General features: G+C 45.3%; 1 protein-coding gene across 13 annotated transcripts in view; it reads left to right on the top strand.

Moving 5' to 3' along the window:
* The window catches only part of LOC121461681 (kalirin), a 463,010-nt gene that overhangs the window by 46,628 nt on the left and 389,101 nt on the right, over window positions 1-27,281 (top strand). For 2 of the 13 annotated variants that reach the window (XM_041672814.1, XM_041672810.1), the window contains exon 1: window positions 10,125-10,318. The exons of 3 other annotated variants lie outside the window; for them this stretch is intronic. In XM_041672814.1, coding sequence (XP_041528748.1) covers window positions 10,252-10,318 — 67 coding nt within the window. In that variant the 5' untranslated portion in view covers window positions 10,125-10,251. Of the gene's footprint in view, window positions 1-10,117; window positions 10,328-27,281 lie in introns of those variants that run through there. 8 more of the 13 variants (XM_041672812.1, XM_041672808.1, XM_041672804.1 and 5 more) reach the window with 7 other exon arrangements.

The following is a 27,281-nucleotide window of genomic DNA, read 5'->3' as shown; positions in this document are numbered from 1 at the left end:
TCTAGACCAGGGGTCTCAACCTGTGGGTTGTGACCTCTTCCTTTCACAGGGTCACATATCAGATATCCTGCATGTCAGATATTTACAAAATGTTTAATAAATGTACGAAATCACAGTTATGAAGTAGCAATGAAATAATTTTATGATTGGCAGTCACCACAACATGAGGAGCTATATTGAAGGGTAGCAGCATGAGGAAGATTGAGAACCACTGTTCTAGATAACCAGTCTCTCTTGGCTAGGACTGAAACTTGAGAAGAGACAATGTTGTCATCACTGACCAAAGCCCCTTAAGACGTCTACGAGGCAGATAGCTGAACAGCCTGCAAGGAGCTGGGGCTCCTGCTGAAACTCTTTGAGTTCACAGAGCGCTTGTCTGGATTGATGTGGCAAGGGAGTGATGCGGAGCAAAGCAGGGGATGAATGGCACTCTTGTCTGACCTCTGATAAAACTTCACCCACTGGCCGCTGAGGTGGGAAAGTCTGGTGGTGGTTCCAACTTGCGGGCTGTCTGAAACCATCTCACATTCTGTATCCTGTGAGTAGGGAGTCTGGAGAAGGAAACTGTTGCCTGTCCCTGAGGGAAAAAAGATCTGGGTTTCTATTTTTGTCAGCCTGAAATGCTGTGAAAATCACCAAAGTAACAAATGGCTATACTAAAAAGTTATAACATAAAAGCGTATAAAACACAATTCTGAGTGCGAAATTCCCCTGGTCCTTAGGGACAACTTCTGTTACCAGTTTGATGCACATTGAAATATATACGTGTGTGTGTGTGTTCACAAAGTGGAATAACACAGATTATCACCATTTATTTTGAAAACTGTATTCTTCCACGTAACAATAGAGCATGGACGTTCTTTCACATCCCAGCACATCGAATTGCTTGTCCTTGTTAAAGTTTTCTAAATATAGTACAGACTATCATAGTTTATCTTAACCAGTTATTTACTGTTAGGAGTTTAGGTTGCGCTTCCTTTTTTTATTTACTAAGCCTGATGTACTGCGATGTGTGTAAGAGGTGGTCCTACAGTAGACTAGGGCCTCAGAGTAGGATTGCTGGGTTGGAGGTTATGCATGCTGGCAATATTGATGAGTAATGCCAAGTTGGTACCTAAAAATCTTATATCAGTTTTCTCTCTAGCTAGGCTGGGTTTTGTTTTCTGTTTTTGTCAAGCTGATTAATAAAATGTGGCCAGCCGTTATTATTTTTAATTTGAATTTCCGTAGAGTTTTTCTTTGACATTTGTATTTCCGTATCTGTGAATTGTCTGTTTATATCTTTAGTTATTTTTGTATCATGTTGTTAATTTTTTCCTAATGTTTCTTAGTAGCTCCTTGTAAATTAAAAATCTTAATTTTTTGAATTACATATTGTTGCAAATGTGAGAAACATTTTTCTCTTGGGTATTATTTTGGCACTTGTTCATGATTTTATAATTTTACCTACAACTTTTTTTCTGTGATAACTTAAAATATATTTAAATATAATGCATTTACAATGTTAAAAAAATCCAATCAATACATTATAGGGATTTTTATATAACCCCTCTGCCTGACCACCATGGCACTTTTCCACAGGTGGCCATTAGTATTATTATTAGTTTCTTGTGAATACTTTGGGTGTTTTGTTTTGTGAATAAAAGCAATCTAAATCTATACATCACCACTTTCTTACCAAAAGTCATTGAATATTAATTCTAGGCTGAACAATTTAAAACATGAAACCAAAAAAGGTTGTCTGCAGAGTTTTGGATTTTGGAACATTTTAAAGTTTTAGGTTAGTAATGATTACCTAGTAAGCATTATGTAAATACTGAAAAATCTGAAATACTAAAATCAGAAATACTTCTGGTACCATCAGTTTTCGGGCTAACGTATTCCTGTATGCTGTTCTACATTTTGTATCTTCAAGTTAATTATTATTTTTCTTCTTTTTATTGATTTTTCTTGAGCTCTACATTTTTCTCTCCCTCCCCTTCAACCCTCTCCCAAGGTCCCCATGCTCCCAATTTACTCAGGAGATCTTATCTTTTTCTATTTCCCATGTAGATTAGATCTATGTATGTCTCTCTTAGGGTCTTCATTGGTATCTCGTTCTCTTGGATTATGATTTGTGGGCTGGTTTTCTATGCTTTATCTTTAAAATATATCAAAGGATGCTCAATCGTGCCACAAGGACATGTGCTCAACTATGTTCATAGCAGCATTGTTTATCATAGCCAGAACCTGGAAACAACCTAAATGCCCCTCTATTGAAGAATGGATAAGGTAAATGTGGTACATTTACACCATGGAGTATTACACAGCAAAAAAAATAACGATATCCTGAATTTTGCAGACAAATGGATGGAGATAGAAAACATCATTTTGAGTGAGGTAACCCAGACCCAGAAAGACAATTATCACCTGTACTCACTTTTAAGTGGTTTTCTAAAACGTAATTATTTTTTTAGGGATGGGAGTGGTGCTGGAGATTAAACCCAAGAGATTATAAACTGCACATATAAGGCAAATTCTGTACCACTGAGCTGCAGCCCCAGCCATTCAATGGTTCATCTCGAAGATCTTGGCATGTTAATTCACAGAATGCCTCCTGGTTCTTTCCCACGATGCTCTCCCATTGTGTGGGTTTGCCACAGTTGAGTAGGCCTTGAGCTTCTTCGCGCCTGTGTATCCTCAAGGAATATCGAAAACCGTGTGCTGTTTCACACATTTAACTCCCTTTTAGCATTAAGTTTAAATAGTTGCAGATGCCATAGATTATCTAGCCTGTTGAATATTGTATATAGGCTTTAAATATATTTTCTTCAAAATCTTGGAGCTGTAGAGTCCCGTGAATTGGAAAACACGAGTCTCATGAGAGCAAGCAGCCAAATCAGATGCATTCACTTCCTGTCAGAGAGTGTCTGACTTCTTTTTAAAATTCAAGCAAGCATGTTAATTAGACACCCTCGGTGACAACCCTGTCTTCAGGATCCTAATTCTGAGATCGGTAGACAGGTAGATAAATAGACTAGCCATGCGCTTTGTCTTCTAGGTGAAATGAGGCAGTCGTTCTGCAAGGCTCTCTTCATGATCTCACCTCGTCTGTGCCTTTGCCTGCACTTCATGCATCTGCCACTCCCTGTCTATTACACTACAATGACTCCCCCAAGTTGTAATGGTTTAGACACTGTATCTCTTCTTATGATTATTGGGGTGGCCAGGCTGCTTTGACTTGTACAGGTTCCTTAGGTTCTACTGGGGAGATGGGGGGGGCAGGAACCTCCAAAGTGGCCTTATTTCACATGGTGGAAGCTGTTTCTAGATGGAAGCTGGGACTCCTAGGAATTTCTGTCTAGCACGGTTCTCCTCTATGTGGCAGGAAACTCCAAGAGCATTTTTTAAAATTTATTTATTAAAGATTTCTGCCTCCTCCCCGCCACCGCCTCCCATTTCCCTCCCCCTCTCACAATCAAGTCCCCCTCCCTCATCAGCCCGAAGAGCAATCAGGGTTCCCTGCCCTGTGGGAAGTCCAAGGACCACCCACCTCCTTCCAGGTCTAGTTAGGTGAGCATCCAAACTTCCTAGGCTCCCACAAAGCCAGTACGTGCAGTAGGATCAAAACCCAGTGCCATTGTTCTTGAGTTCTCAGTAGTCCTCATTGTCCACTATGTTCAGCGAGTCCGGTTTGATCCCATGCTTTTTCAGACCCTTATTTACTCTTGACTCTGTTATTTTAAAATGTCTTTAAAAAGTTAGCCAATGTAGTACAATGATAAGAGTCCAAAAAGTGTAGAAACATACACAGTGATAAGTAGGCCTCTCATGGCTGCTGTCCAGCCCCTGATTCTCACGTGGCTTGTGTGCCCATCTAGAGAGTAGGGAAGAAAGAAAAACGTCTATCTCATGCTCGGGTAAACCTTTCCACCCAAGTCTATTAGTGCTTTCATTCTTGATGGTATGTAGTCTGTGTTTCTTGATGTCTTTGCCGAGGCTATATTTGCCCATGACTGGAGGCCAGGATTGATGGACTTCTGATCCCAACCGGTTCACTATTGTTCTCCACCTGAACACCTTTGTAGAAACTCACGTTCCCATCTCTGTGGTGCTAAGGGCTGGCCACATGGCTAATGGTTTTAAAGAAACATCAGTGTAATTCATTTGTTGGAAAATAATTACTGCAAACGAATTTTTTTTTTGGTGTTTTGAAAAAGGCTCATTCTGTAGTTCAGGCTGGCCATGAACTTGTGTTCCTGCTGCCTCAGCCTCCTCAGTAAGGAATTATAGGTAAAAGTTGCACCTCTGGCTAGTGAGCTGGCTCAGTGGGTATAGGTGCTGCCACCGACTGATTTCCTAAGTTTTGATTCCCGGATACATGTGGTAGAAGGAGAGAACTGACTGCTTCAAGCTGTCCTCTGAGACACCCACGTGCATGCATGCTGTCCTCTGAGACACACATGTGCATGCATGCTGTCTTCTGAGACACCCACGTGCATGCATGCTGTCCTCTGAGACACCCACGTGCATGCATGCTGTCCTCTGAGACACCCACGTGCATGCATGCTGTCCTCTGAGACACCCACGTGCATGCATGCTGTCCTCTGAGACACCCACGTGCATGCATGCTGTCCTCTGAGACACACATGTGCATGCATGCTGTCCTCTGAGACACCCACGTGCATTCATGCTGTCCTCTGAGACACACATGTGCATGCATGCTGTCCTCTGAGACACCCACGTGCATGCATGCTGTCCTCTGAGACACCCATGTGCATGCATGCTGTCCTCTGAGACACCCACGTGCATGCATGCTGTCCTCTGAGACACCCACGTGCATGCATGCTGTCCTCTGAGACACACACGTGCATGCGTGCATACACATACACACAATTAATTAGAAAAAGTAAAAATAAAGAAAATAAGAACCAAGATATTCAAATTACCTTAGATGGTGCATGCATGTAAATACTAAGGTATTTATCTCTGATTTAATTGCGAGTTTTCTCATCCAAATGTTATACACTTTAAAAGGAGAAATTTCTCAGAGAATATTTTTAAAAATGTTGGCTTTAGATATATGCTAACTAAAATTTAGTGTTTCTTTAGGGGAAGAGTGAGCTTCTTTTCATCCTGTTGTGCTTTCTGCTCACAGTTGCCAACTGTGGTGTTAACTGTGTGGTGCTTTGGTTTTTTGGATAGAATTGGTATGGTAGGACTTGAAAAGGGTTTGGGGGAGATGAGGAAGGGTGTGAGATGAGAGAGACGGGAGAGACTCGAGAGACTCCTTGAAGGGCCTGTGTGAGCTTTTTCTGTGGCAGTGATTGGTAACCTCAACTTCCTGACTCTCAGATGCTGGGAATGTGGCAGAGAGAAAACTCACCACCTATGAGGCAGGCAGCCCATTGCCTCAAGGTGTCCTCAGGTCATGGAGCCACAGCAGTTCCTTCATGGGTGAAGAAACTGCTCTCAGTGGAATGAGATGGAGGGGCCATGCTGCGAAGGAGTTCAGGTCACCATGACCTCGGGATAGACTAGCCCCTCGGTTTGGGTTCCAAGCTGGTTTCCAAGGTTGCTTGGCTTTCACTTTTAACGTAGGTGTTTCAGGAAAGGCTGTCTGCCAGGTCATCATGGTCTTACTAGGAAAGTGAATTTGGGAGGGTTGGGAGATTTAGGTGAAAAGCTCTGTGGGGTCTGATCCTTCACTGTAGGCCACACTCTGGCCCAAGTGTCCAGATCTCCTAAGGGCCTAGTATAAAGTCTGTTATCACGAATACCACAGAAGGGATCGGATTATCATACCATGATACACGGGGCTTACTCAAGAGGGACCTGGACCAGGAAGAGAGGGGCTCTAGAAGACCGAGAAACAGCTGCTGGTTGGTTGTGGCTGTGGGAGTGGCGAAGCTGGAGATTCAGGGCAGTGTGAAGCGTCTTGTGGCTTGCTAGGAGGGCAGAAAAGGGTGGGAGGTTAAGTTTCTTTTACTTGACTGTGTGGTTTGAGCCAGTGCAGTAAGAGGTTTTGTGATACCTTTCTAGGTCAAGGGAGAGAGATAAGATCTCCCAGAGGTCAGAGGTGAGCGACAGGAAAGCTACACAAAAGCAGGAACAGTGCAGGCTAATCAGCCCTGGTCTCTCCTCCTTGCTGCGGACCAATATTTGAGGTGACGTTTAAAGCCATTGTACAGATCTGTAGTGGTCCAGCAGCGGCAATGTCTCCTGAAACCTGTGGAAAGCTGAGGATCAGCTCTGGGTCTAAGGTACATGGCGTCTCGCCCTTCCTGTGTGGCCCTCCGCTACATCTTCCTTAGCCTGCCAGGACAGGGAACTCAGAGTCACTCTGTCCTGGACTCCTGGGGTGTGCGAGCAGACAGGGTACTTTGTAGAATTCAATCAAACTATTTCAGTGAAGCTAGTACTGAAGGGAGGAGAGCAGCCATTGGGCACACAAGCCACCATCTCCAGTCACCCAGGGCCGCTGGTTAAAGATGCAGGCCTCTGGGAGGTGAATCTGCTGCCCATTAAAGTTTGAGGACTCGGAATGAGAACGGGTGAGATTAGCTGGGAGAGGCCTCCTGGGAGAGGTGGACTTGAATTTCAGCATCTGGGTGATACTTTTTAATGATAGCATCCTCGTGTGTGGACCCAAGGAGCCTGTTCACCTGGGGACACGGGACTGTCCCAGGAGAGACTGGCAAGTGCCCGTGACATTCTCCGGGTGAAGTTTCTGAGCTGTTGCTGCTAACTTCCATTTACCACTCTGGCATTAATTGCTGAGGGGCCAGAAGTGCCGTGGGAGGTGGCTGAGGATGGTGTCTGCTAGAGCGTTTGGTTCATGTTGCAGCCGAAGCGCAGACTGCAGGGCAAAATGGCAGCCTGGCGGAGCCTCCTTCCTGGAGTGGGGTAGGAGGAGAACACCGTGTAAACAGTCTCCATTCTGGTTCACAGACGCCAGCAGCTGGGCCACCTCTTGTGTGGTCTTCACTTGCCAGTTAGCGGCACATGCCTGAGGAGTGTGGCTAGGGCTGCTGAGCCATCAGTGGTCCCAGTTGTCCTGGGAGGTGAGCGGAAAAGCTTTGGGATGTGATTGGTTCTCTCCTCCCTCGCTGCTGCTTGCCTTCTGCTCCATCCACTTAATGCTGGCTTTATCTGATTGGGAACACAGTGTTTTTCTCTAGGGCGGGTGAAAAGATGGAGAGAGAGCGGTGCCAAGAATGGAAGAAGGAACACTGGGAAGAAGGGAACACGTCGCAGTTAAGACACTAAGTAACTGCAGGCATCCGGGCAGGCAGCAGCCCCCTGCCGTGGCTGGGTGCTGCTGGCCTGCAGTGGGCTGATGGAGCCATGCCGGCAGGAATGGTTGTGCCTGCTTTGACCATGATGAAAGAAGGAGCCACCGTGTCATCATTGTTTAAGACAAAACAATAGCAAAAACCCTACCTAATAAGGCCCTGTCCTGACAATATCCCGTCCTTTCTAATGGCTCTCCAGCTGAATGACAATCCTTGCAGTCTCTTGGAACATTTTATTCAACTTCTAGAATGGCTGTTTTCAAGGAAGGCTTGTGAGGCTCTGTGGGAATAGTAGAAATGAGCGGTGGTGGTCTGGGGGGCACCAAGGAGCCCTGCTTAATGGGTTGAAGCCAACCAAAAGTAGAATGGCAGACTGAATGGGTTCCTCCTGGGCTTGACCCAATGGGTGATGCTGTGCCCCAGGGTTCACTGTGTGCGGGGGAAGTGCTTACACCCATGCTGTTCTTTACCAGTCTTTATTCTGTGGAGAATGGAACCCAGTAAGGGAGAGGACCGAGGTAGCGTCCTTTTCCAGGCCCAGTATCAGCACCCGGAGAGCGCTGCAGTTTGTACATGGTCTTATAAGGGCATGAGGGTTGCCTGCTTCCCAGGTGATGCTGTTCCCTCACAGCCCCTCTGTCCGGGTCTTCTACCATGGAAGGAGTCTCACAGTTCATGCTTGACTTTGGCATTCTTATTTGGAGATGTACTCTCTGGCCAACCATAAGCCAGGTTCCAAGGCACAATATCAAAGGCTGTTTGTCGGGTCATTGTCCCTCCCGTGCCTGTGGCATGGCATGCGGGCACTGCCCTGCCTCTTAAGCGCTGCTGTTAGTCTGGCCCTATTATGAAGGAAAGGTGTTACATTCGCTCTGGAAGTGAGCCCCAGAGACCTCTGCAAGGGGGAAGCAGGTCACACCTATGCATCATTTGATGTACATTGTTCAGTTTCTTGGAACATGGGTCTGGCATTCTGCAGACAGGGAAGGTGATTCTTGCAGGGTTGTTTGGGCCTGAAGGAGTTGACAGATGTGGAAGTACTCTGTGAACTAAAAAGTTCTGGTCATGTGAGAGCAAGGGATTCTTGTTATTCACAAAAGGGGAAGAACTCGGTCATTTCTCGCTGGAGAGAGGAGGGGGCTTTGCATTCTTGTGGTAGCTACTCACAAGATTCTTGTCCATTTAAGGCAGTAAAAAAATTGCAGTAACAGAGCTGTAGCCTCTTGGGCGGCGAGGACTCTGCTGTGTCCCACAGCTGCCCTTTATGAAGGCCTGCTAAGGCAATAAGGATGCTGGGTAGGGACAGGGGGCAGAATTGTGGCTTCACCTACTCCCTCCCTCTCTCCTAGCTTCCCCCACAGGCCTCCTGTCTAGTCTGAGTCCTTCAGAAACATGCAAACTATTTCACCTTAGAGTCCCAGGAATGGTGGATGCTAGAGGAGCCCCCCTCTCTCCAGCTGCCCGATAGAGGCCAGCAGGGTGGGTGGAGGCCAGGCTAGACAAAACTGTGAGCAACGATGTGCACGTGGCTGTTGAAATGGAGATGCTCCAGACCTGGAGTCCCCTCTGCTTTCATTTCTGTCATCAGGACACCCTGCCACCTGAAAGACAGCCCTCTCGTGTAAGTGGCCAGCTCGCTGGCTAAGCAGTCCGGAGGCAGGCGAGAACAGAGCGTTCCACCCCTCCTCTTGCACCTTTTGAAGCCTGAAATAGTGTTGGGAGGCTGGGGTGCAGTAGCAAACTTCTCCTGCCATCCGGGTAAGATGGCGTGGCTTACCTGGAATCCCGTGTTTGTTGACTTAATGCTTCTGAGATAAGGCACTGTGTCAGGTGCTTTGGAGGACCCAAGGATGGTTAAGGATCAGATCCGAACCCCATGCAGTTGATGGTCCAGTAAGGGAAAAGTTTCTTAAACCAGGGAGGAAGTAGATTGAAAAGACATACAAAGGAGGGAGATCAGGGAGGCTGCCCAGATTTTGTGTCGTTTGTGGTGTTTCAGTCAGACTTTGGAAAGTTTAGGGTTTGGCCCTAAGAAGGGGCATGGAGAGAACGGGCTCTGGCAGGAGGTGTTGGAGCAGAGGCCCGGATAAGGACTGAAGGGTGAGAGGTACAGGGACCAAGGTTCAAAGGGCAGAGGGGAAGGTCGGAGGGCACTTTTTGTCTACTTTACTCTCCGGTGATGCCAGGGGCTTCCCTCCTATGCACTGAGCCTCCCAGTTCCTCTGTAAAGCAAATACTGGTCTTCCCCAGGGAGTTGAGGCAGAAGGACTGAAGTAGCTTGCTCAAGGCCAGGAGGTGTTAAGTAGGAACTGGGATTTGAACTTGAATGCAGCACCTTAGATCCCACGCTGTCTCCCTAATAGGATCTGTGAGAGGAAGGAAGAAGAAAGTAGCAACAAGCCCCTTTCTGGTTGTGAGAGTCTAGCAGTCTTGGATGGAGAGTACCCGAGGTCTCGCAGTGAGGCAGATGGACTTTTTGGACTTTTTGGACTAGTTCTACAGTCCAGAATGGCTGAGTGTCTGGCTTCCCATTCATCGTCCTATTGGAGGAGCCTCTGGCCTCTGTGTGGGAGGTGCAGTAAGCCAGTATGGTAGGAGATACTAGAATGAAATTTTAACAGTGGCCTTGTCTGTAGATTTTCATTTCAAGGGCTACCTCAAACCTCGCTACTGTGCAAGAGCCCTCACTGACTCCCCCCTCCCCCCGCAACTCCAGCCTTCCCTGGGGTCCATGCAGGCTCAGTCTGCACAGGCGTTGTTCTGCACTTGCTCCTTTGTTGCTGTGAAACGGGCTCCCGGCACAGTCAGCCTCTGTGTGGGAGGACTGGTGGCTGTCTTTGTAGGCAGGCATTTGCTTAGAGCAGGCTGCGTGTGAGCCCAACATCAGCGGATCTGGCCTTGAGTCGGTCGGTCGGTGGTGGTGGTGGGATGAGGCTCTGCCCTGGAGACTGGCTGTGAAGGATGAGTTCAGGGTGGGATGACGGACCGCTTCTGGGACCAGTGGTATCTTTGGTATCTCCGCTTGCTTCGGCTGCTGGATCGAGGTATCCTGAGTGCGTATCTGGTCGTGCGTCTGTCTGTGTATGGGTGTATGTGTAGAAGCATGTGTGTGTGAGAGGGACATAGACACGGAGAAAGGGAAGTGGGGGAAGAAAAGGAAGAAGAAGGTATGGAGCAACAGCAGGGAGCAAACCGTGGCAGATAAAAGAAAGGTTGCTTTTCTGGGGACACGTGTGACCCAGCTGGAGATGGGGAGCACAGAGCCTTTGGGGCAGCAGCTGTACAGCACAATCATGTTTCTTGCTGGGTTTTCCTCCAGGCTCAGTGTTATAGTCCGGCAACATAAGCTGTCTTGTGGGGCTCTCCAGAATCTGAGGAGTGATGCAGAGAGGAGTCTAGTCCCTGCAGCGGAAGCAGGGGCATCCCTATGCAGACTTCTGTCTCAGCCCAGTTCTGTGACCTTACATGGATTTGTGTGTTCATCTGAGCTTGTTTCCCCATCTGAGAAATGGGTGTTCTGGGACTTCTCTGCCTTACCATGCACGAATTCCTTAATCTCTGCATGTAAGACATACCATCATAGCCAGTGTGCTCACTAGGTGCTTAGTAAATGCGAAGTTCCTCCCCTTTAACTGCGTCTTGGCATGATGGAGTTACAGCACTTTTCCTGGGGACAGCTCCCTTTGTGGACTGTCTACAGACACAGATCCTGTGCAGAATTTGTGGTTATGAAAAGGAAAAGAGACAGACAGCTTGACTTTTCAAATTACTCTGACCTTAATTCATTTCACCCTCATTTATTAATGTAATCAAATCTCCCGGTAGTATCTTCCAAGTCCAGACCTTCCACTGTAAAGAAAGGCCACTGTGAGCTTTGTGTAGTAATTTGTTTATAAAATGTTTAATGCTGCATTTGAGAGCTCTGGCTCCTTTAAGAAGTTTTGGCAAGAGTGAGACAAAAATCTCTGATGAAAGATATGGTCTTAAAAAAGCTCTATTACCTACCCCAAACTGCCCCCTCCCCAATCAGGGGTCGTCTCAGGTATACCAGGAGGCAAATGTTAGGGGGAAGCAGGGCTGCCCAGAACAGATGTACCAGGGCCTTATCGGGGGAGAAATCAAAGGAGGAGGAACCCAAGCCAGCACACTAGGGAAGCAGGCTTTCACTAGCACTGAGAAACACCCATGGGAAGCCAGACTTGAGATGAGGATTGAGAAGGGAGCCAGAACTTTGTGCTGGTAGGGATCCCAGACTGGAGAGGGGTAAGAGAGCCACCCTTTGCTGTGTGATCTCAGGGAAGTTAGTACCCTGCAATGTCTGTCTCCTTCCTTGTATAAAGAGATGCCGATGTCGTGGTGCCGATTTAAGTGGTTGTTGTGGGGTTAAGTGAGAGGCTGCAGATGAACTACCCATCCCATTGCCTGTGAGCAGAATACCCTTTGACTGTTAGGGGCACACTAGTCCCTGCTCTCCTGCAGGTGTCCTGGGAAAGACAGGAACAGGTGGCATGCAATAACCCCGAGCTGAGTACGCTGCTGAGGGATTGCTAGTGGCGTAGAGAGCTTTTATAGTTGTGTGAACAGAGGCCCTGTTCAGATTAGCATATCACACCAATTTAAAGAAGAAAGTAGACGCCAACATATAAGCCATGGTAATAATTTATTTTCAATTTCCATAAAATTCTGGAATCCATGAACTGCAAACTTGTTTCAGGTGCTAGCTTCATTACTTTCTAAGGGTCCTTGAATAAATAATCTGTCCTTGGCTCATTAGTCTTGGCTCATGAAAGGGAAGATTAATAATACCCACACCGTAGAGTTTGCAGGGAACGTATTTGTTCCTGTAAAAGCATCACACAGTAGTGAATTTACAGATTGATGGATCTCTTAGATAGCATAAACTGGCTTCCAGAATCGTGTATCTGTGTATTTCACTTTTGGCCATGATGTGTAGGCTCATGGTCATTCATGTACACAGTGTCTGTAGGGAGTTCCTTAATGTGAAGATCCAGACTGTTTAGGGCATCTGATTTCCAGGCTGTCATGGGCTGGACATTGCTCCTGGCTTTCAGTTTTAGCTGATGGACAATACAGTATTATGAACAATATGTCCACATGACATATATCCACATTCAAGCAAGATTTTTCTCTATAGCAAATAGAGTAATGTTAGCCAGCATTGCGTAGGAAATGGCATGTTTTGCGGACTGAGCTAGCTCATGGGAAATGCTCAGTAAATATTAGTTGGATGAGTGAATTAATGAATTAGTGAGTGATGAACCTGCCTCGCAGAGCAGTGAACAAATTTCCCTCAGATCTCTAGGGAAACAGAATTTAGCTCCTTTCATCTGTTTTAGGATTTTATCTTTCCCTTGCTATTGCTGTGCTTTATGTCGTCTTGAAAGTCACAAGCCTCAGGAAGGCAAGGAGGGGATAAGAGTGGAGAGGAGAGGGGGATGACAAGGTTAGCCCAGGAAACTGTCTGCCAGCCTGAGTTGTGTGCTTGGCTGACCTGGAGAAGAAACGGGTCTGCGACTTACACACTTGAAAGGAGGGAAACATCAGAACACATCGCAGAACAGAAATAAACTCTTCAGAAAACACCTGTGTGGGCTTTCTTACCATAGACACGTTTTTCATCTCCCCCACCACTGTTCAGCTATTGGTAAGACCTAAAAGCTAAGCCTATTGTTTTCGAGAGCCTAACTTGCTGCATCGGAGGGTTTATGTGATAACGCACTGTCAGTTTGCTCAGACATTGCATTTGGATGAGTGATTCTCATTAATAACAGACGCAGTTTTTACTGTGTGTGTTGCCTGGTGTTTATCTGTTCTACTGCCTGTGGTTTGGGGGCTTACAGATGTTGGCTAAGGAGATAGTTGCCATGATGGAGACATCCACGAGAGAAAAAAAAGCTCATGCAGATAAGAAATGCAAGAAGCAACCTCGCTAGTATTGAGTTTTGGTGTTTCTGCAGGGACCTGGTAGGTCTAGTGAGGGTTCACCAGCATGTGGGAAAGTCTACCACCACCAGCCCGTGTGGTGATCTTTGGTGATTTGCAGATGTTGCTGAGCTTCTAGCATGGGGGATATTAATTCTTCCCAATGCTCGAGTCTGCTATGCTGCCTGTGCTTCATCTTACCGCATGCATCCATGTGGACTCTTCTAACCCTATGTGTTCTTCATTCGTTAGTTCCTCATTTTCACTCCGGCCTTCTCTGTACCCTTCCAACTTTCTTGCCTTAACCTGGGGCCACGGGTGTCTGGCTGTCCAGCCTACCCGTCCCCTCAGCCTCTGCCCCTCATGCCTGTTCTCTCTGTCCTGGTACACTAGTACACACTCATGATACCTGTACCCCCATTGCCCACAGCTTGCCTGCTACTTTCCAGTCCATCTCCAAATTTCTGCCGATTTTGACCCCCAGGCTGGGCCATTGCACCCCCCTCTTCCTCTCCTTTTCCTGCTCTCTAACTTTGAATTCCTCTTTCTCTTCAGTGTCACGACTTTTCTTGTGGACTCTCTCTCTTTATTGTGCTTGTGTGCTTAGAGAGGTCATAGGTCAATGTTGGTTGCTGTTCCTTAAGAGTTGAGTTTTTTCTCTTTTCATTTCATTCTTTTATTTTTTATTTTTATTTTTTTGAGACAGGGTTTTGTATTCAGCCTGAAACTCTCTGAGTAGGCTAGGCTGGGTGGCCAGTGACCTCCAGGTTTCCTCCTGCCATATGCCTCCCCAGTGCTGGAATTATAAGCATGTACCACCGTGTATTGCTTTTTGTCTATGCCTTCTGGGGATCCAAACTCAGGTTCTCATGCTTTCAAATCAAACATTTTAAAGACTGAGCTGTCTTTCTAGCCTTCTTCACCACTGGGCTTTTACCTCCAATCCATTATTTTTTAAAATAAATTTATGTATAAATTGGAATAAATTAAAAATAATATAAAAGAAAGTATAGTGTAGAAGTTATGGGTGTGGTGAAAATGGTTTTTGGAAGCATACATAGCATACATTATAGGCTGCTTGATTTCTTCATAGTGCATCATCTGCATTCTGATGACTATCATAAAGCGCTTGGGGTTTTGAACCAGAAACCTACTGGTTCCCATCATATACACTAAACAGATTTGTCATTTATATTGGTTTAATAAAACATTGATTGGCCAGTAGCCAGATAGGAAGTATAGGAGGGGCAACTAGACTAGGAGAATTCTGGGAAGAAGAAAGGCAGAGACGCAGTCACCAGCAAGATGCAGAGGAAGCAAGATGAAAATGCTGCACTGAGAAAAGGTACCAAGGCATGTGGCTAAACGTAGACAAGAATTATGGGTTAATTTAAGTTGGAAGAGCTAGCTAATAGTAAGCCTGAGCTAATAGGTCATACAGCTTATAATTAATATAAGCTTCTGTGTGTTTCTTTGGGACTGAATGGCTGCGGGACCAGGTGGGACAGAAACTTCGGTCAACATTCCCATCCCTCAGCGTACATAGTTTCACATTCTCTTTCTAACCCCAGTCCAGGCAGCTGGACTGGAACCCTTGGCACGGACTGGCACTGGCATCTCTGTAGGTGATTCTGATGGAGCCAAGGCTGGGGGCTGCTAGTTGTCATCTTTTAATGTGATGTCAGCGAGCAAAGGCAAAATGGCTCTGGGGTAAAACAACAAGAGAAATGATAGAGTCACCATGAGAATAGCACATTCAGAGTAAAGATGAACTAGTAACAACATGGAATGGAATGGAATCTTTCGATATGCTTGATGCAACTCTCTTTCGAAATTAAACACATTTCCTATCATGACCTAACTTAAACCTCGAGTTTCCATCATATTCCTGGGGAAACATTCGTCCAGTGTTCTAGAGGGTTGATTGGCCCCCAGCTTACTTTAGGTTTATAGGTCCCAGTTCTGGCCTCCTCAGGTTTTGGACCTAGGATGACAATTTGCTACATTGCATGTGAAAAATCTTTCCTAATTTGTTCAAGGTAAGTTCTACATCGTTAGGCAGGCACTGCCCACCTTCTGCTGGAATCAGAGAAAGGATGATCCTTTTCATACTGTAGAAGAGATGGGAGGGGAGGGGCATTCTTGTCCATAGACGTCATAGCATGAGGCTCCACTCTGGCCAGGAATCTGAGATTTTCACCAGTGTTCCCCTACTGACTGTTCTCTGTTGTCTCAACCTTCAGAACTCCCAACCATTCCAAGCCTAGGACTGATTCTGCCCGAGTGCAGTGCAGGCTCAAGAGGCAGCTAGCTCACATGCCCTGGGTCGTGAAGGCTCTTTGGACAGTCTTGTTCTTACTGCTCTTGTTCCTGGTTTCTGTCACTGGCAGATGCCCTGTCTCTAGCTCGCTGACAGCCTACACAACTTTGGCCTCTGTCTGGAGTGCACTCGGAATCTCTACTTAGACTAGCCTGCCGCAGACTCTGACTATTCACCTACGATGGCTTTCCTGTACTTGCTAGTGGCTGTGTGTGTGTTCTTGGTATGACCTGTGGCTTCTTTGGATGCACTTCTGTGATGCGTTACATCCTTTGACTAGTCACTGAGAAAAAGAAGAGGAAAACATGAAAAGTGTGTTGGGTGATTCTCCTGGGCTGGAGATTTTCTAACAAGAGGTGTTTTGTTTGTAAACTTCCTTCCCCATTGGGCTGAATATTCGTACAAGACCAAGTTATTTTAATTTAGCTTTTAAAGTCACAGGCACATGTCTGTTATAGGAACTAGATAGACCTCTTATCTGATCAGCGGCTGGAAACACTGTCCCAGAGCAACCCCCTGTTGTGCCGTCTTCTCCCAGAGCCTCCTCAGACCTCCCTTTGTTTTCTCTCCAACTGCTCTTCTTTATAGATGATGACCCACTTCCCTCCCCTTCTCTTTTTCTGTTGACGCCTGTGTCCTCCAGAGAAAGTACCCCTAATTATTCACACCTGGTTCTGGTTTGCGCCACGGGCCCTCAGGTGCCAGGTCCAGGAACCAGGGGCTCCGCGTGCTCCTGTGGAGACTAATAACACACGCCTCCAGGTATTGCCGGTATTGCCGTGAGCTTCAAAGGAGTCAGGATGTGTGGCCAGCACCCAAGGCGAGCAAGCACTCAGTGCTTTTCCTCTGGGATTTCTGTAGCTTAATTGCTTCTCAGGGGTCAGTGTTCCTCACTGTGAGTGGAGGGCAGGGCTTTGTCCCCACCATTTTTTTTTTTCAATTTCCCCCTGGGTCAAAGTTGTATCCTAATAGGAAATCTAGCAAACAATGTCGACTAAGAGAATATCTGAACACTCCCGGGAACGGAATCATCACAGCCTTACTAAGGAGATAAAGAGAGAAGAGTGAGAATTTGAAAACTGCTAATATCTTACCTTCCCCTTTGGTCTGCAGTGCCCTTCTCTGGGGCAGGCCGCATCGTCCCATTTCACAGATGGGAAACGGACTTATGGAGGCATTTTGCTGAAATCATGCAAGCACTAAGAGAAAAGCCACAACCTCTGTTTCCACATAGCAAGGGTTAGCGCCTATGCTGGCTGTGTCTCATGATTCCCTGCATCTCCATCTTGGGCGTGCATGTGAAACTGTGTCCAGCTACCTCCCTGGTTGGCAGGAGGAGAGGGTATCACTGTACTGCATTGTCCGCGGTGTGAGATTGCCAGGTACGATGTATCTAGGCCAAGTCCTGGGGGAAGGAGGACACTGATAGCCTCTCTTTGGAGTGCTGGGATGGGGTTTCCAAGCAGTGGGCAGAGGTTACTATGATATGAGGAAAGGAAAGTAGCAAGGCTCCCCTGGGGTAACACGGCCTCCCAGGGTTGATTCTTCCATTGAGGATTGTTTAATGGTTGTTGAAGGCCAAAAGGTGTTTTCTTCGATGGTCAGAAAGCCAAATGAATTTCTGGTGTAAGTGATGGCCTGCTTTTCTCTTTGTGGATGGAGGTGATATGTGAAATTGTGAGAGCCATAGATATTGTGTTAGTAGTTGAAGTAGTAATACCTGTCTACAGGTATTATAGGGACCTTTGAGGGGTTGGAGATCAGATTCTAGCTCTGTGGAATTTTATAATTCATCTCCTGAAAGGATCCTAAAGAACCAAAAGCTATGGGTTAAGGGCTCAGTGGTTAAGAGCTCTGCCTGTTTTTAGGAGGACACTGGCTTGATTCTCAGCATCTACACGATGACTCACAACCATCTGTAACTCTAATTCTAAGAAAATCTGATGACTTCTTCTGGTCTCTGTGAGCACCAAGCACACTCGGGGTGCACAGATAGATATACATGCAGTTAAAACATCCATACAAAGAAAAAGATTTAACACAGCAAAACAACACCACCACCACCAAACTAGCTGTTGTTCTGTGAGTCTCTTATATCCTTCTTTCCAGTTGTGGGTTACCTGTAAGTAGATTCTTTCTCCTAACTCTGGTGTGCCACGGTTCCATGCAACAATACCTACAATAGCCACCAAACACACGCCAGTAATACCTATAATACTTATGTATGATATCAGGGTGCATTATTTCAGGTTAAATCCCTAAATAAGTGCAACATAAATAAGAGAAATAAGTGGGTGGAATGAAGAAAGGCGTGCTTTTTCATCCAATAAGTAATCCCAAGGACCTACTATGTGCTATGCTCTGAGGATCTGGGAATAGTGTTGAAGAAAACAGTGGACTTGTCTTCAGGAATCTTTACATCTAGTGCAAGGAGCCACAATGTCAGTAGAATAAGCAATACAGCAACTTAATTATGAGGGTGGCAGTCAGAGGATGCAGAACACTTATGTGGTGAGAACTGAAGCTGGAGAGAGAGGGTGCGGTCACTCTATGCTTACATGTCAAGTTACAAACAATTGGTGGCGGGGTAATAGCATTCCACTAGCGTGTGTTGAACAATGCTCGAGATCCAGGCAGTGGACTTATGATCTAGGAATCCTAAGATGCATAACTTGGGGTGCTTATGGCCTAAGAAAAAACTTGGATGCATGGAAATTACTTTGCAACAAAATTGGTAGGTAAAAATAACCAGAACTGCATAGGAGGAAAGAAAAAAAAAACTATTCACCTGGAGGTGTTTATCTTTCCACAGCATCAAATAGAACTTTGGCGAAGTCAGACATTCCAGTCAGTGAAGCAGGGGTGGAGGCACAGTGAGGGCTGTAAGGGGTGCCTGGCTAAGAAGAGGAGGTCAGTGTACCCAGAATATGCTTGTGAGGGAAGACACAGGGAACTCCTGAGTACAAGAGCCTGGTTCTGGTGGATTTGGATGCATAAGAACAGCATGACAAGAGTAACAGGAATTTTGGGTTCTTCATATCTGAGGGTAATAGAAGGGCCATGCTTAGGTTCAGCTGGAAAAGTCACACTGGAAGAAAGCTGAAACCTTGGGCTTAGATCACAGAATGCAGCTGCACTATAGTATGCACGTCTGTGGGTCTAGGGAGCAGCTAAAGCCGGAGGGGCATGATCTTGAGTCAGATGCCCAGAAGCGACAGTGAAACCGTCAATAGTCCAGGGAAGACAGCACAATGTAGACAGTTTGCGGAAATCAGAGACACGAGAAGCTATTTCTGAAGGGTGGGAGGAGCGGTGATTTCAGGGGAGTGAGAGGGGAAGTTAGGGTTTGTCATGCGCAGGGGGATGGCACATGGTGCAGGGTTTGGTAGCAGAAGGCACCGATGGCTGCTTGCAGCGTTGTTTCAGTGCCTTCATGATGAGGAGCCAGATTGCAGTGGGAGGAAGTGGTGAGGGCAGGCAGCAGCCAGCGCATACCGTTTGCTTGAGAAACATGTCAGGAAATACAGGGTAAAAATAGACCAATGATTGGTGGGGCACTGGGGTCAAGAAGGAAGGCCTGAATCTCTTTAAGGTGGGGGCATGGGACTGTGACAGAAGTTAGAAAATGATGAAGAAATGGGCTTACGGATCCACTTGTAAATACTGAACGCCAACAGTGAATCGAGACGTTTGAGGCATTGTGCTGTTTGCTGGGGAGACACCATGAAGAAAGCATGAAGTCTTCATGCAGTTTGCCTTCTAGAGAGTGAGCAGGTAGCACACGGGTCCAGCAACAGTTGAATTTATAATAGCAACTTGCAATAGTGCTAGAAAGTCCAGAAGTGGCTCAGAAAGCAGGAATTGGCTAAATTAGAAGTTGCAGATAAAATTGGGAGACCGGAGAATGGGCTACTCTCTGTGTTGGAGGGAGAAAAAGAGAGTGCTTCTATAATTATTTCTTTTGAATAGAGAAAATAAAAATAAGGAAATACTTTAACATTTCTAGTTCAGATGCCTTATTTAGCAAATAGTCAATGTCATGGGCTAAGACTGGAGATAGGAGGTAGGTGTGACCTTAGGTGGGTTCTGCTCCATTCAAACCTCCAGTTACCCCGTGATTGTAGAGGATGCCATTCTTACTCTGTCGATGAATGAACTAGAGGGACAGAGAAAACCCGGGGCTGGAAAAGGGTGTATGTGTGTATGTATATGTATGTGTGTATATAAGTGTGTATGTGTGTATGCATGTGTGTATGCATGTTTGTATATAAGTGTGTATGTGTTTATATATATATGTGTGTATGTGTGTATGCATGTGTATATGTGTGTGTATGTATGAGTGTATTATGCATGTATGTATCCATGTGTATGTGTGTATGTATGCCTGTGTGCTCACCTGGATACATTGTCATTGGACTAACTTCCCAAGGGTCAGCTCAGGGAGGATTGCTGTGTCATGAAGAGTCCAGTCTTTTCTCCCTGCTCTACACCAAGCAGGAGACCTGGAGTGGAAGCAGCACCTGCATGTGGAGCGGTTAAAGACTGGAAGGTCAGGTCACCCCTGTGTGCACTTGTTATTGTACGCTTTGCCTTTGGGAATAGTTGGATGATCAAGGCTTTGACCAGAGAAAAGGAAAAGGACCATGACGGTAAGGAGTGAAGAGCAGACATGCTCAATGTAACGGAACGAAGCTGGGGTTTGATCAGGTTGAAACCAGACACATCAAGGCAACCAAGATCAGCGATAAGAGAAATGTTTTGTTTTCCTTATTTTCTTTATGACCATGTTTGTATCTGTCCCTAGCAAAATGAGAATCTAGATGGGAGAGACCTCTTCGTTTAAGGGATAAAGAAATTCAGTACTGAGAGATGTTTTAATTTGCCAAAACCACAGAGTTTGTTATTAGCGGAACCAGAGGTGACGTCAGAAAACTTTATGCTGAAGCCTTATTCCATTATCTTTCCGTTTTCAGCTCCATTCTGCCACCTCATCTCCCTGCATTCTTTTCAGGGCTGAGGTGGAAACTCAGGATTTGTACATACTACACCAGTGGTTCAGCACTCAGCGACATTTACATTTTTGAGACATAGTTTCAGTGTAGCTCTGTTGACCTTGAACTCAAAGAACCCCCTCTGTCTCATATTTCCAAATGATGGAGTTTTAGATCTGTGCTGCCATTGCCAACTCCAGTTCTATTCCATTAACCTTGCTATTGTTACTGTATATGGAAGAATGGGCAGACTTTAGATGTCCTGAGCTTGAGGGGCATCTAGTTCACGTTCAGACTTGTAAGGATGCAGGCGAACTTTGCAGACGCCCCAACAGCACAATTGTACTTCTTCATCCTTCCTGGTGGTGGGCATGCAGCAGAGTGAGTTAGAAGTGGGGCCTCCTGCCTCTTTGCTGCTGCAACAGAATTGTGTCCCCAAGATCCCACCCAGCCTAGGGTAAAGGCTGTAGAGTGTCTTCCTCAGAAACCCAGGAGGAAGAATTGGCATGGGGCTTTTAATCTATACTCATGCAAAATGAAATCAGATAGATGGGATAATGAGCTCCATATTTTATAAACTATTTTAAGCCTGTCTCAAAAATAAAGTACAGGGCCAGGGGTGGAGGGGTGGAGGGGTGGAGGAGTGGAGGGGTGGAGGGGTGGAGGGGTGGAGGAGGGATGTAAGTCTTGGAGACAAAATGGCATGGCTTACTCATCCGTGTTTTCATCTGAATGATCCCAGCCCCTGTACGAGTCCCGCAGTGATACTGTAATGGAAACCACATTTTTTTTTCCTTGCTGGAAGTTTCAAGATGAGCACAGCCAAATGTGTAGAGACATAATTAAGGTTACAAACTCTCATCCCCAGTAATACACAAACCTTTCACCCAGGGGGCTCCAGCTAGAGAAAGCGTGGTTGAAAAGCAGTTGAAATTATAGAGATATTTCTTCCACCAGTGTCTGGCCCACAACTTTTTTCTAGACCTTCCCTTTCCGTCCATTCTTCTCCCCGTTCCCTCTCATTGCTGCCTCATGCACATGAATAAATGAGAGCCCTAGTGTTGACTCCTTCTCTACCGCAGGGGGAGAATCCCAGATGCAGGAGGCTGGACCAGGCTGGGAGCTGCGTGTGCACAGCAGAGGTGGGGAGTGAGGGCGCCTGCTGTGCATGTGGGGAGCTGGAGGGAAAGTGAACAAACAAATATTGTTGCTGGGTATAGGAGATGGGGATGCTTTGCCTCTCATCGCTGGAAAATCCATAAAATTCCACAGGCTGAAAAGTCCAGTGCATAGGCAGGTCCTGAGGACCCAAGAGCGCAAGGCGGCCCCTTCTTGGTTTGGACCTCAGGGGCAAGTGCCCTCTCTGCTTGGGTCTTCTTTGTCTTTGGAAGCTTTCTGGACTTTGAAAGATCAAAGTTAAGAAACTAGGCATGGGCATAACAGTTTTGTGAGCTCACTCTCTACCCCATTTAAGTATGCTTGGACACCTGGAGTATATAAGATAGTGAGAACCCTTAGTCCAAATAGTCATTAATTTTCGTGGGCAAGTTGCAGACCTATGTTCACCCTATAGGGAAGTCCCAGAGAAAAGACAAAGAGAAGGCTCTGATATTTCTCCCTTGGTTTCATCCCCTGCTTCTGTAGACGAGGAGGGGCTGCAGCTGGGCACTCTGTCTCTATAGAGAGCTTATCATCACCGTCTTTCTCTTCTCATTTTCTCACCTCGTACCAATAGATGAATAATTATAATAACAGTAAATGTCAGGAAGAAGTATTAATTAGAGCCCCCCCCACGTGTGTGTGTGTGTGTGTGTGTGTGTGTGTGTGTGTGTGTGTGTACATGGAAGCCAGAGGACACTTTGTTTTGAGATAGGGACTGTCATTTGGACCCAGAACTTGTTGAGTAGGCTGTTTTGGTGGCCAGTGAGCGCCAAGAATCCACTGGTCTCTACCTCTCTGGTGCTGGGACTGTAAGTGCTTGCCACTGTGTCCAGCTTTTGGAGATCAAACTCAGGTCCTCATGATTTCAAAGAAAGTACTGAACCAGCACTCACTCAGAATTAAAACACCATAAATCTGTGGCACATGCCACCCTATAAATGGCAGCAGCTTTTTTCACCCCATGGTTATCATTTAGAATGGTGCTGGCTGCGTGTGACTGAGTTCAAACTCAAAATACCTTTTTTTTTTTTTTTTTTTTTTTTTTTTTTGGTTTTTAGAGACAGGGTTTCTCTGTAGCTTTGGAGCCTGTCCTGGCACTCGCTCTGTAGACCAGGCTGGCCTCGAACTCACAGAGATCTGCCTGCCCCTGCCTCCCAAGTGCTGGGATTAAAGGCGTGAGCCACCACCGCCCGGCTCAAAATGCCTTAAACAATAAATGTATGTCTTTTCTTCTGCTTTCTCTTGAGTGTTTCAGAAGTTGGGCAGTTAGGTCAGCAGCTCCGTATTGTCAGATTGTTTCTTATGTAGTCTGCTTGGCTTCATCAGATGAACCATACCCGTGCGGTGAGACAGTTCATCAGTTTTGGAAAATTCTTTACCAGCATCTCCTTTTTCTCCCCTCTCCTTGATTAATGTTGAGATTTCTCATTCTGTCTTCTGCGTTCTTTATTGTTTCTGTATTTTTCATAATTTTATGTCTTCTAATACATTCTAGACAATTTTCTCAGATCTATCTTCTGGCTTATTAACTACCTACTTAGCTGTGTCTAATCTGCAATTAAATATGTGCACCGACTTATTAATATCAATTATTGTACTTTTTGGTGCTAGGATGCCTAGTTAACTGTTTTCCAAACTACTCTCCAGGTTCATGAAACACTTTTGAGCTCATCGTTAATTTCTTTGGACTTGGTGTATTTGTTTCATTGTTTTTGTTGGATAATTCTAATCTGTGAAGATTTGTGTGTTGGTTTCCCTTTGTTTTCCCATAGATTAAATTGACAAATAAAAATGAAATATATTTACCCCATAGGGAATGATCTTTGATATATAGGTGTGTGTTGTGAAGTCACTACCGCAGATGTGGGTCATTTTTTGTAGTTTGTTGTTCCTGGTGGTTTTTGCTCATAGTGTATTTTTCCTTTCGGGTTTGGTTATTTTTTTATTACGTCATGTTCTCTATTTTGAGAATGTTTTTATGGGGATAAATTCCTTAAATTACCACTGTTTCTTACAGATTGGCAGATGTTCTCAGACAAAAGTTGCTCTGTGTTCTGGACCGAGTTCTTTGGATTCTCCAGCTGTTGGCTTAGTAACTGTTGCAATTATGTTAGCTCTTGGTTGCTAATGCTTTTAAGAAGTTGACTCCAAGACCCCAATTCCTTGAAACCTAGAATGGCAACTCTTTCCCTGGAACAATTTTCCTTCTCTTTTGTCAGGCTCCTGGTAATGCCACCAGTCTAATTGCACCTAAACCTAAGTGAGTGCTTGCGGTTTCTGGGAGACTGGTCACAGGCAACTGAGTTTCAGGGTGCCAGAGAGCTGGCTTATCTCTGCGAGACTTTTACTTAGAAGATGATGCTGTCCCCTGGGAAGAAGCTCAGCTGGGAGTAGTTATTTTTGTGTGGACATCTTCTCCTTGGGCAAGTCTTGAACTTTGGATTCTGTTTCCGTCACTCCTTCTGATTTCCCAAAGCATCGTTTAATTTTGCTTCTGTTTCTTGCCTATTGGCAAATGCTCTTCATGTAGAAGTCTCTTTGTGTTCTAGGGCTTTGGATTTTCAACTTCTCCTGGGTTCTGACCTCATGACTCGTTGTTGCCTTATTAGTTCTTTTTTAATAAAGTACTTTGAAGAATATGCAAACAAACATAGAAAGCAGTTGTTTCCAGTGGAAGGGTTGAACCCATTCATTTTTCCTGCCACCACAAGAAATGGGGAGTCCGGGACCCAACTCCTGGCATCTCTAGTCTACCATTTTTAGAGCACCAAGCTGGTGGCTATAACTCCATATATTGAGGCAGAATTGACAACCCAGTGAGCCTGTTTCTTCATGCATATATTCACTTCGTTCCCTTTAAGATTAAGAGAATATAGCCAAGTGGTGGTGGTACACTCAAAGGAGAGGCAGGTGCACCATCGAGGTCAGCCTGGGCCAGTACAGTCAGGTAGGTCTACACAGAGAAACCCTATCCCGAAAAACAAAGCAAAACAAAAAAGATTAGGAGACTATTTCCCAGATGCCCATTAGACTGTTTTCATGATTCAAAGGTCATATTTTCACCAAGAATTCCCAAATAAATCACTAGAAGGCGATAACAATTTCTGAGTTTGCTGTAATTAAGCTTGTAATAGCACATGTGAGGCCGGAAGGTGTCTTCCCTGTGCCTGAAGCACATGCTCCTTGATTTCTGAACAAAAGGTAAGCCCTGTGAGCAGGGATGAATGGTGTAAACAAGTCACTGGTAGGCTGGGCTCAGCTGAAGTTAACACTTAAGAAATGTAGCCATTGGGTTGGAGAGACGGCTCATTGGTTTAAACCACTTGTTACTACTCTAGAGAGCCCAGCTTTGATTCCTGGCACTCACGTGATGGTTCACAACTGTATGTTACTAATCTTAGGGGATCTGACACCTTCTACTGACCTCCACAGGCACCAGACACACATTTGGGGCTCGTATATACTTGCAGACAAAACATTCCTACACATGAAAAATAAATAAAAATAAATAAATGTTAACAATCCTGTTTGGGAGGGGGGGTGCGGGAAGACAGAGACAGAGAGACAGAAAGAGAAGTGTAGTTATGGTTCTTGCTCTACCTGGGAACCCACATGTGCCAATGTTTCCAGAAAACGTAGACTGGGTGTGGTGGCACATACCTGTACTTACCGCACGCGGTAGGAGGATCATGAGTTCAAGGTTAGTCTATCTCAGACGACCAAATGATTGTGAGGTGTATCAGCAGGTAAAAGTTGCTGGAAAACCTGATGACCTGAGTTCAGTCCTTGAGACTCAGAGGACGGAAGGAGAGAATCAAATCTTACAAATAGTTCTATGACCCCTACACACATACCCACGCATGTATACATAAATGAATAATAAATACTTATAATTTAAAAATTTAGAAAGTAAGAATTGGTCCTTTGGTTTTAATCACAATCAACAAGGTGGGAGGTAGAGAAGGGAGGTAGCCAAACTTAATAAAGTTTTCAGAAATACAAATAATGTATTTGAAAACATGCTTTATAATTTAAAAACTCTGGGAGTTTGAGATAACCCATGATCAAAGTATAATAAATTTCAAAATTAAAATTATATCAGAAATAATTGCTTTAATGGAAATTCATTTTCAAAATGTGGCTGTATTACAAATTACTTCATTTATTGGGGAAGGGCTATGTTATATGTGCTTCCTTCTTGGCTGAGCACTCCACAGTCACGTGTTCTCTGTGCTTTGATCATCTCTGAGGTTCTGCTTTCGTCATCATCCTCTGCACAAAGAAACTTCTCTGATGAGGTCTGAGAGCTGCACTAATATCCAAGTGACAAGATAGAATTTAGAGAGCAGTTTGATACTGTGTCGAAGAGTGATAATAGTAGCTTTACCCCAGGGACATGGGAGCTCCCCAACCATGGATTCTTGGCCATATTTACGGTACTCTACGTGTGTTTACTCCTTTGGAGTGAGCCTTAAATCTAAACCTTTCTAGCATTGGTTACCCCCATAAATTCATGCCACCCGTCATTGCAGCTCTCAGGATGTGCAGTGGGTAAGACAGCTGATGCTTTCACCCTGACCGGCACCCTGGGTAGTACCTTCGAGAGCTGTGATAGCTGTCTAGCAGGGAGGAAGCTTTCCGGTCAGTACTGACTTGATTTTTTTAGGTCCTATGCCCAGTGTTTGTGGTGTCTTCCACAATAGGATCTTGAGAAAACAAGGGCAATGACCTTAACTTATATTGTTTGGGGGTTTCTGAGAGAACAAGTTAAGGGGAAGTGTCCCCTACCTACCCTAAGCTTTTTACTTGCCAACCTATGGTTTCTGGGGTAACTGCAATTTGACTTATATCTGCATCTATCTATATCCACCTCTGTCTGTATAGCTTATAAAATAGTAGGTTTCCACATGGTTTTTTCATTTAAAAATGAATGAAAACCTACAACAATTAAATTTGAAAATATCGAGCTCAGTGGTTGTTTTGTAGATGGCCTTTCTTTTTTGGCAGTATGTTGAATGGTTCAGCATGAGGAGGCGTTGAGTCAGCTCAAGACTGTAACACTTACTGAGCTGTGACATTAAATGTATCACTTAGTCTCTGGACCTCAATGTCCACATGTTAACAAATATCACATTTGTCTACCTTATTCATATTTATTGCTTAAAATGTTTCTACTAAGTCTTAATCTTTATTGTTTAATATCTGAATTTTTAAAAAGAAGAGGATGGTGGCGTGGTCAAGAGGGGACCTGGGTATGGAGAGGTCCTGGAGACAACTCACAGGCACTGAGACAATGTCTGGGCAGATAGAGCAACAAAGTCAGCATCTGTTTGCCTTGAATTTTGTCCGTCGCATTGGGGAAAAACTTCTGTGTTAGGTTTCTTTGTGAACTTGGTTGTTTCAAGTAGGGGCTGGCCATATATGTCCTTCTCAGTCCTCTTCACCTTGAGGCTGCTTGCCAGGCAACTGAAGTGAGCTTCCTCTGAGGAGGCCTTAGCCAGCCAAGGTCATGGTGCTTCCTGCCTTGCTGGAGTTTCTTCTTCATTAAGTAAATTAAGGGATTGCATGGCCAGCCCTGAATAATGGACACAC

This window comes from Microtus oregoni, unplaced genomic scaffold (assembly GCF_018167655.1).
Source record: "Microtus oregoni isolate MIOR12 unplaced genomic scaffold, Mior012 000023F_ref0000262, whole genome shotgun sequence".
Classification (NCBI taxonomy): domain Eukaryota; kingdom Metazoa; phylum Chordata; class Mammalia; order Rodentia; family Cricetidae; genus Microtus; species Microtus oregoni.
The sequence above is the reverse complement of the archived record's forward strand: the minus strand, read 5'-3'. Positions and strand labels throughout refer to the sequence as shown.